The sequence below is a fragment of the Saccopteryx bilineata genome, chromosome X (assembly GCF_036850765.1).
Source record: "Saccopteryx bilineata isolate mSacBil1 chromosome X, mSacBil1_pri_phased_curated, whole genome shotgun sequence".
In the NCBI taxonomy this organism is placed as follows: Eukaryota; Metazoa; Chordata; class Mammalia; order Chiroptera; family Emballonuridae; genus Saccopteryx; species Saccopteryx bilineata.
In genome coordinates, this window is record NC_089502.1 from 77,104,542 (window position 1) to 77,120,100 (window position 15,559).

The 15,559-nt window shown below is 42.2% G+C and overlaps 1 protein-coding gene across 3 annotated transcripts in view; it reads left to right on the forward strand.

The window, feature by feature from the left end:
- Positions 1-358: 358 nt before the first annotated feature.
- The window catches only part of OGT (O-linked N-acetylglucosamine (GlcNAc) transferase), a 53,858-nt gene continuing 38,657 nt past the window's right edge, over positions 359-15,559 (forward strand). The window contains exons 1-4 of one of the 3 annotated variants that reach the window (XM_066250369.1): positions 359-617; positions 3,391-3,571; positions 4,443-4,686; positions 12,980-13,048. In XM_066250369.1, the coding sequence (XP_066106466.1) occupies positions 581-617; positions 3,391-3,571; positions 4,443-4,686; positions 12,980-13,048 (531 nt within the window). In that variant the 5' untranslated portion in view covers positions 359-580. Of the gene's footprint in view, positions 618-685; positions 750-3,390; positions 3,572-4,442; positions 4,687-12,979; positions 13,049-15,559 lie in introns of those variants that run through there. The other 2 variants (XM_066250370.1, XM_066250371.1) reach the window with 2 other exon arrangements.

The following is a 15,559-nucleotide window of genomic DNA, read 5'->3' on the forward strand; positions in this document are numbered from 1 at the left end:
ATTAAACTTTTATAGACGCCTTTCGCATTTATGTTAACGTCTACATTCTTGGCTAGGTAAGAGACGATACCACTTTGGCAAAAATGTATCGGTCACGTGTGTAGGTTTCTTTTTAACCTTTCGCCTCCCTGTTAAAAAAAAAAAAAAGTTGGCTGCTCCCGCCCCAAACAGTGCCCTAACCCGGAGCCGGGTTGACAGGGCCACTCCATTGCGCCCTGGACGCAATCCCGTTTGTCGCAATGGGCCCAGCGCGGAAGGGTACTCGAAAGCTTCTACGCATTTCGAAATGGAACTGATTCTGTGCTCCTTCCGCGCTGGTACTTGATTGTAATAGAAAGTAGTTCCGGTTCGTGTTGTTTTGGCGGAGGAGCCGTCGCCGCCATTTCAAGACCGTGAGAGGTAGATGGCCAACCAGAGTTCCTGAGGTTCGAAACCTGGAAGTGCTGCCGCCGCTCCAGCCTGCCAGAGCACCGGCCCGGTGGCCGCTCTCTCACTGCTGCCTGCAGAAACGTTCTCGCTGGTAGTGGCGGTGCAGCTGGACTGAGTCACCCCCACCTCGCCCTCCCTCTAGAAGCTCCAGATGGCGTCTTCCGTGGGCAACGTGGCCGACAGCACAGGTACGGTGTCCCTTCCACCTTGCAGATGCCCCGTCGCGGGTCTCGCGCCGTCATCACCCCTACCTTCCCTCCGACCACCCCATGACATCAGTGCACCGCTGAGCTTTGCGTCGTCCACAGGCACCTGATCAGGTTTTCCGCTGTCGTCTGCTCACCAGCATTTCCTCTCGCTTCTTTGCTTTTGGCTTCTGTTCTTGCATTTTCATCTCACCAATGTCCTAGCTTGGCGCGCTCTCGGGACGCTTGTTACCGTGCACGCTTAGATTGTCTCAGAACGTACTGCGTTGAAATCCTGTCCTTTCGCCCTCCTTCGCCCCCAGGTCGGCTCCCCGGCCCTCCCCCTTCCCATTCAGCCCTTTCTCCTTTGCCCGGCAGGGTCCTCTGTCAATGCAGGGTGGGGGTGCCATGCCGATGGGATCGTCCCGTGCCGACGCGGTCATCCCCGCACTTGGCATCACCCAGGGATGAGCAAAGGCTCCTCCATGTGCTCCGAGTCATCTCGAGAAGACGGGCTGGCGAGCGGCCCCCCGCTGGGCAGTGCCTCGCTGCTGTTCCTGCGCCCCGGTGGCTCCGATATTGGAAATTTCCAGGGGCTCCTTCTGCCAGTGCCCAACACCCGCTGCCCCAGTCTGGATTTCCCAGCCGGCTCTCCCTCCCTCCTTCCCTCCCTCCCGCGGGGAACCACACCCTTTCCTTAGCGGTGGTGCCTGCCCGGTGGTCCACTTCCTATCCTCGGGGCGAAACCACCCTCGTGCTGGGGCTTTGGCGGTGACCACCCTCGGGCCGAATTCTTGCTTTGTGTTACTTTCTCCTTGTATTCCTCCGCCGCCGCCTCTGGGTCTTCCATCCCCATTCTTGAGCTCAGTGTCTCTTTATTCCTAGGGCGTGTATTTTCTTTTTAAGTTTTCATCCCTGCTTGAAGAGTTTGTAAAGCAACTGGAGTGTTGGTTGCACAAGTGCAAGGCAGTTGCCCTTTTACACAATTCAGTCGAGAGCATTTGGTACTAAAAATAAAGAAAACAACCAAATTATTGGAGCGTCCTTCAGCTGCCTTTCCCTATTTAGGCTATTTGAGGCGGCGGGGATTGAGCTGCAGTTCTAAGGTTTCCCGTGAGGTTCTTTTTTGTTGTTGTTTCTCAGTTGAGATCTGTCCAGGGTTTTATTTACTATTTTTGGACATTGCGCAGTAAGTAATAGGTGAATCTTCAGTCGTATTTTATCCATGATTACAGGTAGTGGGATTAATAATCAGTGTTGCCCTCTTTCCCAGGGATTTTTGAGATTTACGGTTTGTACTAGCTTGCCCTTTTTAATGTGTGTTATTTTATTTGAGGGAGTTGTCATTTCAAGTGTTAAAACAGATAAGTGGCTTTGAAAAGTTGATAAAGTAATGTGTTGAAATGAGCTAAGAAGTTCTAGAAATTTGTCTAAAATGTAATTTTCTAGTTTCTATTAGAGATATGCCTCCCTCAGATTTGGATGCAAGTCTTTCTGCTCTTAAGTTAGGGGTCAGCTGTGTATTCTGTTCAGGAAATTTATTTGCTTTCCTGAGTATACAGATCACTTGCCAGGTCTAATGATTGGGGAGCTTGGCTCAAATTTGAGCTGGTCACTGTGACCTTGGTAGAATTTAAGTAACTTGTACATGGTTTCCCATTGCAGCCGTCTGGTGACATTACAGTAATGTAATATTGTTTAAGTATTACACCTGAGATTTAGGTGTTGTTGATTTTTTACACCCTGTGGGCTTTAGCTGTATCCTTGATGTATTTGAGTTAAGTCATTTAGACACAGCAAAGTGCTTTCATTGATTATTCATTCTGTTGCACTTTATTCAATGGTTTTATATTTTAGAGTATTCCCATTCTTTTAAGAAATCATTGCAGTCATAGGTAACTGCTTGGTTTATAGAGGATTGTTTGTGATATCTTAAACCTTTAGTCAGTGTCAGAGCTTTTTGGAAAATGCCAGAGTTAAACCAGCGTGGTTGGGATTTAGCTAATTGGTTTCATTGTGAATTTGGGATGGTAGAGGAACAATATAATTTTGGGTCTTTATTTAACATGTTTAGTGACCCCTTTAAACATTTTGGCTCTTGACAGATGAATTCATCTTGTTTATCAGCTGTTTTAAAAATAGCACCTTGACTTTTAGTTCTTTTCCCTTATGCATGATTCTAGTGTTGCCCTTAACTTAAACAAATGAAGTTGTGAAGTATACAAAAACAACAAAATAATTTTGAATTGAAAACACATCTTGTGTCTCCACCAGGTTAAGAGATAGATTGTTACTAGTACAACCTGGAAATCTAACCTACCACCCCCAGAAATTCAACCTAAAACCTTGGACAAACTATTAAGTTTGCCAGTGGGTTATATTCTGACATTATTAAACCTTGGTGACCTTGCAAATCACGTTTTATATTTTGTTTCTATATGTTAACTGAAAATGTTTACTGAATCTTTACATGGTACCTCTGGTTTATAACTGTAAAATACAAAGTATTCGTGGTTGTATAATGTAATCTTATTTGGAAGCAAATATTTTTATCTAGTCTGGGAAAGAAACTTAATGGATCAATTCTAAAAATGCAAATTCTGCACCTGATGTTAACTTGGGGGTACAAATAATGTGCAGAACACTCTAGTGCTTTACATAGTTTCAAGCATTTTCATCTTTAAGTTTAATAGACCATATTTTTACATTTTTTTGTTTGCATTTCTAACTTTTTGTTTTCCCCCTCCTTCCCTCAAATGTTTTGATGATTCTCCAGAACCAACGAAACGTATGCTTTCCTTCCAAGGGTTAGCTGAGTTGGCACATCGAGAATATCAGGCAGGAGATTTTGAGGCAGCTGAGAGACACTGCATGCAGCTCTGGAGACAAGAGCCAGACAATACTGGTGTGCTTTTATTACTTTCGTCTATACACTTCCAGTGTCGAAGGCTGGACAGGTAGGAGATGTGGGGGTACCGTCTGGTGATTGCTGCCTCTGCGTGCTGAGCTTGAAAAATGATAGTTAAATATTTGAACTTGAAATGTTTCCTATACTGGGTTTCAACTGAGCCACCAATGCACATCTGCTGTCTTGTTCACTTGTGACGTGCCCAGCTGCCAGTTTTTCTCCCTCCTCCTGAGGTGGTTATACTATCAGTGTGACTAGGACCTTTTCTAGATTTTTCCACCTAATCTAAGTTTGCTGTTTTCTTAACTCTGTTCAGGTAATAAATATTTGTAGCATACATTTGGGCATCCAGTCTCATGTTTGTAAGACACGTCATCTTGAAGGACAGAGTACTGAGAAATGATGGTGTATATGCTGTGGTACGAGGTGCACATGCAGTTCTAGTTGCAAAGACCATCATTAAATTGCTGTAATTTGCTGCTTTTAGCTAAGCAGTGGAATTAACCAAAAGGGAAGATTCTGTGCTTTTATCCTTTTAATAAATTGTCATTCTGGTCTATTTAAAGACATGCGTCATTAAGTCTTAGCGACGAATGGAAAGTGAGCGTAGACTCATGCATGTAGCATTTTCATTCTTGATCTTAATAATCATGGTTTACAGAGCGGAAGTTTGGTAATAAGTCTCCAGTAAGAATTTTATCTCATAAGGAAAAAGAGTATTCCAATTTGAAATCTGGAATACCTCCACTTTTGAAAAGCTTTGATTTCCAAATTTTTTCCTGTGTATTAGTTAAAACATAGTGTTATTGTTATATAATTAGCAATAGCACAGGGTCTTCAAAAACTGTTTGAGTTGTGTGTGGGCTGTCCCTTTTTTCTCTAACATGTGTGCCCCTGTATCAACACATTACCTTTTCTAGATCTGCTCACTTTAGCACTCTGGCGATTAAACAGAACCCCCTTCTGGCCGAAGCCTATTCGAATTTGGGCAATGTATACAAGGAAAGAGGACAGTTGCAGGAAGCAATTGAGCATTACCGGCATGCATTGCGTCTCAAGCCAGATTTCATCGATGGTTATATTAACCTGGCAGCCGCATTGGTAGCAGCAGGTGACATGGAAGGGGCAGTACAAGCTTATGTCTCTGCTCTTCAGTACAATCCTGTGAGTACAATTTTAATGGTTATTATTTTCCCTTCACAAAAGTGCAGAAAGAAACATAGTTTGATAGCTCAGACACTAAAATAGCTTTTTACATGGAATAAAGTCAAGAGTTTACAAATGTTTGTCTACTTAAAATGGTGGAATTGCTTTGATCATGTCTGCATCTTGTTTTAAAATTTATTTTATCTAGAAAGTCATATTCGAAAGCATAAAAATTGTCCTTATTGCAAGAAACTATTTTTATAGTGCTTGTAAAAAGTACAGAACACATGATACTGTTCTTTGGGGCTGTTCTAATTACATTTGGATAAAGTCTGATAGGTGTTTGCAACAGTTAATTGGTTTTCAAGGAAAAGTTGATGAAAGTCCTTAATCTGTAACGTAAAATAGTGGAAACAAGATGCCAATATATTGATCAGTGGCATGAAAACTAGGCTGCAGAATTTTTTCCTCAATATCCTTATTTTTTCCTTCAACATAATTAGAGGTAGAGTTCAGGTGAAAATAGTATTCAGGCTTTTGAAGAGTTCTTGAATTTTTGGGGTTGAAGTTGCAGATGTTTTCTGGGGAACAAGTGAGGCCCAGCTGGCAGACATTGAGGTTCTGATTGTGTTAGGGCCTCTGAAAGGTGCACGGGAGCAACACCTGTCCTCAGAACGTTTGATGGGTTAGGGAGAGTAGATAGATACAAACTTAAAGGTATACTGTAAAGCAGGCATCCCCAAACTAGCATGCGGCCCCCTGAGGCCATTTATCCCCCCCCCCCCCCCCCCCCGCCTCACTTCCAGAAGGGCACCTCTTTCATTGGTGGTCAGTGAGAGGAGCACTGTATGTGGCGGCCCTCCCAACAGTGAACTGGCCCCCTGTGTAAAAAGTTTGGAGACCCCTGCAAAAGAGAGGGATGGAAGGAATCCAGAAAAATGTAAGAATACATTTCCTAGCTACATTGTCAACATTTAGTTTTGCAGCAACCCTGGAAGTGTAATGAACTATTTATAGCTCCCATTTATTGAAAGTCTACTTTGTGCTCAAAACACTGTGCCAGTTGCTTCAGTCAGCAGACATTGATCTTTTTATTTTTATTTGAAAAAAATACTTTTTATTTTTTAATTTATTTTAGTGAGGAGAGAGAGAGAGAGAGAGAGAAAGAAAGAGAAGGTAGGGAGTGGGGAGGAGCAGGAAGCATCAACTCCCATATATGCATTGACCAGGCAAGAGCCTGGGGGTTCAAACTGGTGACCTCAGTATTCCAGGTCGACGTTTTATCCACTGCACCACCACAGGTCCGGCAGACGTTGGTCTTTCATAATGCTCACAATAAGTGTTCAAAATAGGTGGTATTCTTTTTTTTAAAGATTTTTTTGGGCTCTGGCTGGTTAGCTCAGTTGGTTAAGAGTGTCATCCCAAAATGACAAGGTTGTGGGTTCGATCCCAGGTCAGGGCACACATGGGAAGCAACAATTGAATGCACTACTGAGTGGGACAACAAATGAATGCTTCCCTTATCCCTCCCCCTCTCTCTCCCTCCCTTTCTCTGTTTCTCTTAAAACTCAGACAATAAAACAAAGAAAAGCCCTGGCTGGAAAGCTCCGTTGATTGGAGCATCATTCTGGAGCTCAGAGGTTGCTGGTTCGATTCCCCAGTCAGGGCACATACAGGAGGAGCTCAATGTTTTTGTCTCTCTCTCCCTACCTCTTTTAAATAAATAAGTTAATCTTATTTATTTATTTATTTATTTATTTATTTATTTATTTAGAGAGGAAGGGGAGAGAGTGAAATGAGAAGCATCAAGTTGTAGTTGCTTCACTTCAGTTGTTCATTGATTGCTTGTTGTATGTGCCTTAACTGGGCAAGCACGAGGTTTTGAACAGGCAGCCTCATTGTTCCAGATTGGCAGTCTATCCACAGGGTCACACAGGTCAGGCAGGTGGTATTTTCAGTTTTAGCTATTTAAAAAAATGAGACTCATGGGTTATTAAATTTTTGGGGACTATATAGCTAGTAATGGTGAAAGGGATATTAAAACCTGAGCCTGAAATGAATATCTTGAAAACAAACATTCAAGAGAGAAGAAATAAAAGATAACAAGGTGATCACGTGCCCAGAGAGGGCACACGCACCCTTCAAGCAACTCTTGAGCACCGTTTGGAAAGCACCAATCATATCCTGCCTTCCCTTAATTTCATAGGTTAGAAACTGAAGCTTGGTCTAGTAGTTTGCACAGAGATCTGAAATAATTTTGTTTCTCATGGCATCTATTATTTCTACAGCTAATTTCAAGAGTATAAAATTAAACATTTTTTAATTCATTGCTTTTCGTATGGATACAGTATAAAGTCTTCCAACTACCCTTCTTGGAGGCAACCAATTTCTCATGTATTCTTTCAGAGCTACTCAATGCATGTTGATGTAAATTGGAGCGCATTTGGTAATGTTTGGCGAGCTACCCACCCACAAAAAGCTTGAGAGAACCCTGCTGTACGTGCTGCTCCAGGGGCTCGGCCGGTTCTTACCAAGGGTCAGGGCTTACTTGTGCACCTAGTTGTCACAATTAGGTTGTTGCCCTTTTTTAATCAAGGTTGTTTTCACCCTGCACTTGTTGATTGGATGTAAGCTCACTTGTGCCCTTGTACACAGCTGTGGCTCTAAACATCTTGAACTCTGATCCCCTTGGCTCAGGTTTCTGGTTCCCTCCCATGTGTGGCAGAGCGGTCGTTGCTTCCCACAGCATACTAGACCCGAAAAGTAAAACGAGGAGAGAGAACTGAAGTGGGAGACAGAACTGTGCTTTTCAGCATCGAACCTCTTCATGGCAGCTGTGCTCCCTATCTGGTTCTGTTTCCACTAGTAGAAGGGGCTACTTCATTCCTCTGTCGTTACTAGTAGGAATGAAAAAGGGATTGTGCAACCTACCTTGATTTCACTTAACTATCACTATATCTGATTATATTTTAAAGTATTTCAGGATATCTAGTCTTCACTGGATTTGCTGTCAAATGCATTTGTCAGTTCAGCACCAACAGAACCTTGAGTCTGGGCCCTGGCCGGTTGGCTCAGCGGTAGAGCGTCGGCCTGGCGTGCGGGGGACCCGGGTTTGATTCCCGGCCAGGGCACATAGGAGAAGCGCCCATTTGCTTCTCCACCCCTGCCTCCTTCCTCTCTGTCTTTCTCTTCCTGTTCCGCAGCCAAGGCTCCATTGGAGCAAAGATGGCCCGGGCGCTGGGAATGGCTCCTTGGCCTCTGCCCCAGGTGCTAGAGTGGCTCTGGTCGTGGCAGAGCGACGCCCCGGAGGGGCAGAGCATCGCCCCCTGGTGGGCAGAGCGACGCCCCGGAGGGGCAGAGCATCGCCCCCTGGTGGGCAGAGCGTCGCCCCTGGTGGGCATGCCGGGTGGATCCCGGTCGGGCGCATGCGGGAGTCTGTCTGACTGTCTCTCCCCATTTCCAGCTTCAGAAAGATACAAAAAACCCCCCAAAAAATTAAAAAAAAAAAAGAACCTTGAGTCTGTTCCTACAGTGTGCTCTTGCCGGCAGTGCGTTACTGGCCTCAATCATAGTCATTCTGTGAAAAATATTGGAAGGGACTTGGCTTCTTTTGGTTTTGCAGTGGTGAAAAAGTAAAATGGTAAGGTAGTGTTCTTGGTAACCTGTTTGCAGTAGTGTTTACCTTTTTAAGTTAATGTTATATCATTTTAGAAGTTATTCTGTGACTTGATTATAGAAATTACTTTTAAGACAGCTGTTTCACATGTTTACATCCTGAATTATCTCTCGTAACGCGGGATGATTTAATGATTTCACTAAAATTTCAGTCCATTGTATTTGATGGTGCTATTGTAACTGGTAATTTTTCACATGATGGCTCACTAGAGGTGCCCATACCTGGCAATCCCTTTTATGAATTGTGAATAGGATTGTCCTTTTTAAAAAGCTCCTGAGTCTATTCGTTGTTGAACTAGTGCTTCTGATTTGATTGCGGATGCATGGCACCAAGCTACCACTGTATCCTGACTATCACATGTTACTGTCATGCTAATTGTTAATGTCCCTGCCTCACTTACACAGCTACGCTGGAGAAAATCATATATTTCCATTCCTTTCTGCTCTGCTGTTTAAATTTGCTGTGCTAGTGTCACATTTAAATATTTGAGAGCTTACTGTATGCAGTGCTTTGTTAGGAATTGGGGATATGTGTTGGGGGGGATGTGTTGTGGATTATAATAAGAAACAGGATCTGACCCATAAAGGATAAAAAATGTAAGTTCCTTGGATGATAATTGTTAGAGTATTAATCAGGAGATCTTCTTGAGTGGGTGCTTATAACTTAAGCATTCTGTAGGAAGGTAAATAGCAAGTAGACTTCCTTGGCTGAAGTCGTGAGTCAAGTAGTAACGAGAAGTAAGTATAGTATAGGAGAGTCAATTGGAAGATTTAGAAAGAATAGAAAGACTGAGGAGTTTGAATTTAATTTGAGAGGCAGTTGAGAACTGTAGGCAGTTGTTAATACCACAGGAATTGGGCTGCCACCCAGATTTTGGCAAAGGACTGACAGATTCATTTACCCGTTTTTGGAGTTTTTCCATCTGGGTATATGTTTTTTTTTCAGGCTCTGTAGCAGTTAGAGAGCTATCTAGTCTACATAGTTTAGATTCATCCCTGCGGACCGTAGAGGCTTGGACGTATGGACCCTCAGCCCTTTTCCCTGGTACTCATGATGAATCTTTTCAGTACTTGCTTTGTAAAGCTCTTCGAATACCCATCGGAATTTGCGAAGTTGTCTCCATATGGAGCTTATTAAATTATCACCTCAATTTGAAAAAGTTTTTTTTTAAAAGTGCAAGTGAAGTGGTTAGCAGGGGAAGGGGGTTGTGGGGAGGGGAGTAAAGAGGGACAAATATAGGATGATGGAAAATGATTTTACTTTAGGTGATGGACACAGAACATAATAAACAGTTCAAATACTATAAAAATATTTACCTGAAACCTATGTACTCTTACTGATTAATGTTATTCCATTAAATTTAATTTTCTAAATAAAATTAAAAAGAGAACTGTATGTTTTTATCAGCCTGATGTTACTTCATGTGGGTTTGTATATATAGATGGTGGGGTTAGGATGGGGTTGGGGGTCCTTGGCGGAGACGCAGGAAATAGAGTCAATCTTAGGAGGGGTGAATATACAGGAAATTCTTACTCATTTCCATCTCCTCTTATTCATACTACTTTTCCTCTTATTCATACTATTGTCTACAATGTCCTCCTACATCTATTAATGTCCTAATTATCCTTTAAGGCCCAGCTTAATTTTTTTTCTTTTTTCTTTTTTTTTTTTTTTGAGTTCATTTGCTTCTGTAAAACTCGTTCCCACTATGTGAGCATTTAATATGTATGTGCCTTCTGGTTTGAGCAAGGGGTCACTGGCTCAGCTGGAGCCCCCCCCCCCCCCCCCGTCCAGGCACATATGAGAAAGCAATTAATGAACAACTAAGGAGCTGCAATGAAGAATTGATGCTTCTCATCTCTCTCCCTTCTTGTCTGTCTGTCCCCATCTGTTTCTCTGCCACAAAAAACAAATATGTACAGTATGTGCCTTGTCTTTCCACATAGTTTGTAATCTCCTCTAGGCTAAGGATTCTAGTAATTTCTTTTCCTTACAGTTCCAGGCATATTATTGAATTTAATAAAAGTTTGCATAAAAGATATTATCCTGGGCCCTGGCTGGTTGGCTCAGTGGTAGAGTGTCGGCCTGGTGTGCAGGAGTACTGGGTTCGATTCCCGGCCAGGGCACACAGGAGAAGCACCCATCTGCTTCTCCCCCCTCCCCCCCTTCTTCTTCTCTGTCTCTCTCTTCCTCTTCCCGCAGCCAAGACTCCATTGGAGCAAGGTTGGTCTGGGCGCTGAGGATGGCTATACGGCCTCTGCCTCAGGCACTAGAATGGCTTTGGTTGCAACAGAGCAATGCCCCAGATGGGCAGAGCATCGCCCCCTGGTGGGCATGCCGGGTGGATCCCGGTCGGGTGCATGCGGGAGTCTGTCTGACGGCCTCCCCATTTCCAACTTCAGAAAAATACAAAAGAAAAAAAAGATATTATCCTGGGAATGGATAGAATGGGCTGGGTTTGAGAAATGTATTCACTTAGGAGACGTTATTTGGATTTGACAAATGAAACAATTGATGTCTTAGGTTTTGAACTTTTCAGTGAATAGTCGTATCCTTGACTTTTCTAGAAATGAACTGTTCATGCATAAAGTTTGGACCCTTAAGTTGGAGAATCAGATTTCACTGTTATATTTAATATGATATGTTTTACCTTTTTCTAAAACTGCCTTACCAATTATCTTATAGTGATCTTGAAGAAAATCTTTTTTTAACTATGGTCATTGTGCTAACTTGATTTAGTATGCTGTAATGAGTCTAGATAATATAACTAAATATAGATATATACACTGTCAGGAGTTGGATGGCAGTCATCCAAGAGTTTATAGAAACTAGAGGGTAAAATTATGCAACAGTTGGCTATGATGTTTATAGCCCATTAGGGTCATTGTTGAAGAATTATTGCAAGACTTCTGAGTATTATGGCTCAGAAAAGACAGGAATTGGTAAAAGTCCAAAGCTTTGTATACCCACAGTAATCAGGTGTAGAAGGAACAGATTAGATTTTTCAGACATGGTTTACAAAAACAAAATGGGAACTTTTAAAGTTTAGGGAAAATAATCATACAAAGTAGATAGGAAAATTATAGAATGTGAGAATTTGTTACTTCTGAGAGTATAAGGTTAAAGAGTGCTTAGGCCTGGAATAAGAACAGTGATATCTATGATGTTTTTTGAGAATTAGTAATAGCCTTTTATGCTTGAGGTCACTGAAGACAACCATTCTCTCCCAAAACATCAGTCATTGCTTGATGGACAAATGGAGCAGATTAGTGAACTGACCCAGTATGGCCAAGCCTAAGGATGTTATGTAGCAAACTTTTCTTTGCTGGCTGACTTTTGGTTCACCTGACGGAGGATAATACACAGTCACAGAAGTGTTTATCAGTAAAATTATTCACCTGATTCTAATATAGTTGCACATAGAATAATATATGTGATGCTACTTTGGCACAGTTGACAAAATTCTACTTTGTAGGACTTAATTTTAAGGCTCTTTTATCCATGGAACAGTTTGGAATGATAAACCCACTCCCTCTTGTTAGGGTCTCTGCTTGCTGACTGATGATTTGAATGACAAAGGCAAACAAGGATATATAAAAATTTAGACTCACTTGTCTGGTGATGTGTCTCATCATACTGAGGGACAGGGATGGGGACGGGGACGGGTGAGTCAGATGACTAGCAACACAGTTGTGCTGCTAATAAAAAAGCAGTGCCAACTGCTTTTCATTATTCACCTACTCAACTCGAATGGCACTTAATACTAATGAGTAGTCTAGTGGCAGGTGCCCGGATTGAAGCTTTGGTTGGATGGTAATCCTTCTTTCTAACAGTGAAATGAAGTCAAGGTTTCTAAATATGCCTGGCAGCCTCGGGATAGGTTTGCTGATAGCTAATTATAGCTAAATACTTCTTTTTTTATTTTTTACTATGGAAATATTTTGGTCCTTGATATAGAAGTGATTCATTATAACCATGAACAAAATAGTTGAACAACGTTTGATTTAAAAAAAAATTTTTCCATTGGTTTGAGAGAGGGAGGGAGGGAGGGAGGGAGGAAAAGAGAGAGAAAGAAGGACAGAAGCATCAACTTGCTGTTCCACTTAGTTGTTCCATGTGCTTCTCTTATGTGACCTAACTGGGAATTGAACCTGCAACTTTGGCGTGCCGGGACGATGCTTTATACACTGAACCACTTGGCCAGGGCTTGATTTTTTTTTTAACATGACTGACATTTGGGGAGGTGAGAAGCTGTAGTAAGGCCCATAGTCTTTTATCTGAAACTGTTGGGATCAAATGCATTTGGAAATTCTGAATTTTTAGGGTTTTAGAAAGGTAATACAGTATATAAAACTCCTAGGTGGGTCTGGGAGCAGCACCTTCTATATTTCTGTAGCAAAAGGCATGACTATTCACAGTAAGTGGGATCAATAATTCTGTAAGTAAGTTTCTGCCAGTTCAGGTCAGGCTTACTTACCAAATGTTTAGAACATTTTGGAATCTGTACTTTGATTTGTGAAGCAGTAGCTTCAGTTGACAGAATAAAACGACAGGAAGCTAGGTGCATAAATGCTACTTCACGGTATTTGGGGTTGAGAAAGAGTGGAATTAACAACAGTATCTCTGTGTTTCTAGGATTTGTACTGTGTTCGCAGTGACCTGGGGAATCTGCTCAAAGCCCTGGGTCGCTTGGAAGAAGCCAAGGTAGGTGTTTGCTAGAACACATTTAAACATCAGTGTTAGGAAAACTTGTACTTTCTGCCAAGTCTTCAACTCTCCATTGCGCTGTCTTCACAAAACAGTCCTAAGAAACTGAGGAGAACTGACAGCATGAATCGCCTCAGACTAGAGCAGGGCCAGGCTTTGGCATTTCTGTTCTAAATCTGGGGGTAAAGCAAGAACCTGAACATTTGGGAGCCTTTCTGCTGAGCTATATCATCTTTGTAACAATGGGCTCCAACATGATCTTGTGTGGGAATAAATAACATTCCTTCAAATCTGAGGCTTGCCTGCTGGTGACAAGCAGAGCGCCTGTGATTTGGCTCAAGACTCCTTATGATGCAGGTGCCATTGAAAATGCTGCTCTTCTAAGTCCTTTGTGGCTTGTAAGTGGAGAAGAACTTCATCCAAATGTTACCCTGTAATACTGGCATTTAAATTCTTATTTAACCTTCCTCCCTTCATCTTCCTCACCCTTTTGACAGTGGAAGAAAGGCTGTTAAAGTGATTGCAAATTAATAATTGGAACATCCTGCCCCTTCTTGTCCCCACTCCCTTTTCCAAGTTCCTCTTTTCTCTTTTCCAGTCCTAGTTGTCTACCTTCTTTTCTTCTTTCTTTTACTCCTCCCTACCCCACCTCCTTAAAAAAAATAGGACAAAGCTGGTTTGTTTGGGAAATGGACTGATCGAAAGAAAACTTGCCAAAGTGGAAAGGTGGCTTTTAGCATTCTGTGTTTCCAAATAATGAATTTGAACATCAGGTTGGGTTATTAAAGCATTTGCTATAATTTTAAATGAAATTCATCAATGAAATTGTCTTGTTACAAGCCACCTTACGCAACCGCGCTGCAGGGGTGAGGAGTGGGGAGAAAGCAGAATGCTTCTGAAACTCCCACCTGTTGCTCTGAGCCCCACGCGCATGCTAATGCGTGGAGTGTATGCGCAGCGTAGCTGTCTGTTTGACTGCTTTATCCAGGGAGGGAGAAAGCTTCTCAGCACCATCTCATGTTCAAAGGCACTAGTTTCAAGTGCATAGCTCATAAATTCTGCTGAAACTTTGGATTAACCTTGTGTAGGTTTCCAGTGAATGAATTGTAATTGAATTCAATCTTAGCTGATGAATCCAATTGGTAACTTGTAGAACAAATGTATGATAAGCTCCTATTAATTGTCACCCCACCAAGCGGACAGCTAACATGGATTGCACTTCACTGCAGCTTTAGAGATCGGTTTAGGCTGAGACATTGCGCCTGCCTTAGGTTGCTGACTTCTTTATTTCAGAGCTCTGGAGACACCTAGTTTGAAAAATGTTATTCTGTTTTTGTGAGAACTAGTGAACAAGAAAATACTCTTGAGTGAAATGCAATGTATTTCTTTTGTAATCAGTGCATTTGAAAATTCAAGCCAGCATATTCCTAGTAGATGGAAGCAAATTGAAGTTGTCTTTGTAGAAAATGAAGAGCCTTTCTTCCAGCAAAAATCCCTGCTGTATGCAATAGCCCTGATTAACCCTCTCCCTTCTGCATGTTTCCCATGTTACAGACTTGAGACTTTCCTCATTCCCATATGTAATAGACATCCAAAGAATTTCAATTGCTTTGTTGAACTTTTACTAATGATCTTGTTTTTATTTTCTCTCTTGTTTTTGGTTTTTCACCATTGATATTGTATTTAGAAGGTTTCAGGTGGGTGAAAGCTCCTATTCCATGCGTAAGGTGCCTCGCTGAAGGGAGCTCGAGGCCTGGATCTAGGGCAGACACACACCTCCTCCTCTTCCAGCAAGGAACGCACCGAAAAGTCACATGATGAGAAATATGGTAACGGGTTTGTAACTGCCACAGCCAAACAATTTGCCTCCATGCCTGAATCTTCTGTCTTGTGGCTTCAGAAACAGCTTAAAATAATTTTATTTACAAGCAAGTTATGTAAGAGAATGTTTTAAACTATAGCCACAATCTGTCAAAGATAAGTAAAAGTTAATTGATATTAAAAATTATTAGATAATTTACTAGTAAAAGCTTCTAACTCTTCTTGTTGTTCATTTTTTTCCTTTTTTCTTCTTTGTTTGGATTGCAGCATTCTGCTCTTCTGATGATGCGCTGTGACCCTGCAGTAGCGCAAAGGCTGCGCAGCGTTAATGCGTGACGCTTGCGAATGAGCCCCTGTGAACGGTTGACTAGATGAGTAATCTGATTGACTGGCTCCCTCAGTCCTATTCTGTAGCCTTCTTGGATATAATTGGGTTTTAACATACCTCAAGTCCAACTAATCTCATTAAACAAATATTCTCTATGGGCCTGTCTAGTAGATTAATGGATCTGGTTGGCCGTTTGCTGCGTCTAGGGGTGTTCTTTGTAGCGCAGCAGTCCGCAGCGATTGCGCAGCGCGATGCTGTTAGATTGCGCAAGCGATGTTTGCGCTCGCATTACAGGGACCTCAACCTAGGTGCAATCCTGTCATATGAGGTTTCAGTTTCGGTCCCCTTGGGGATAGGGA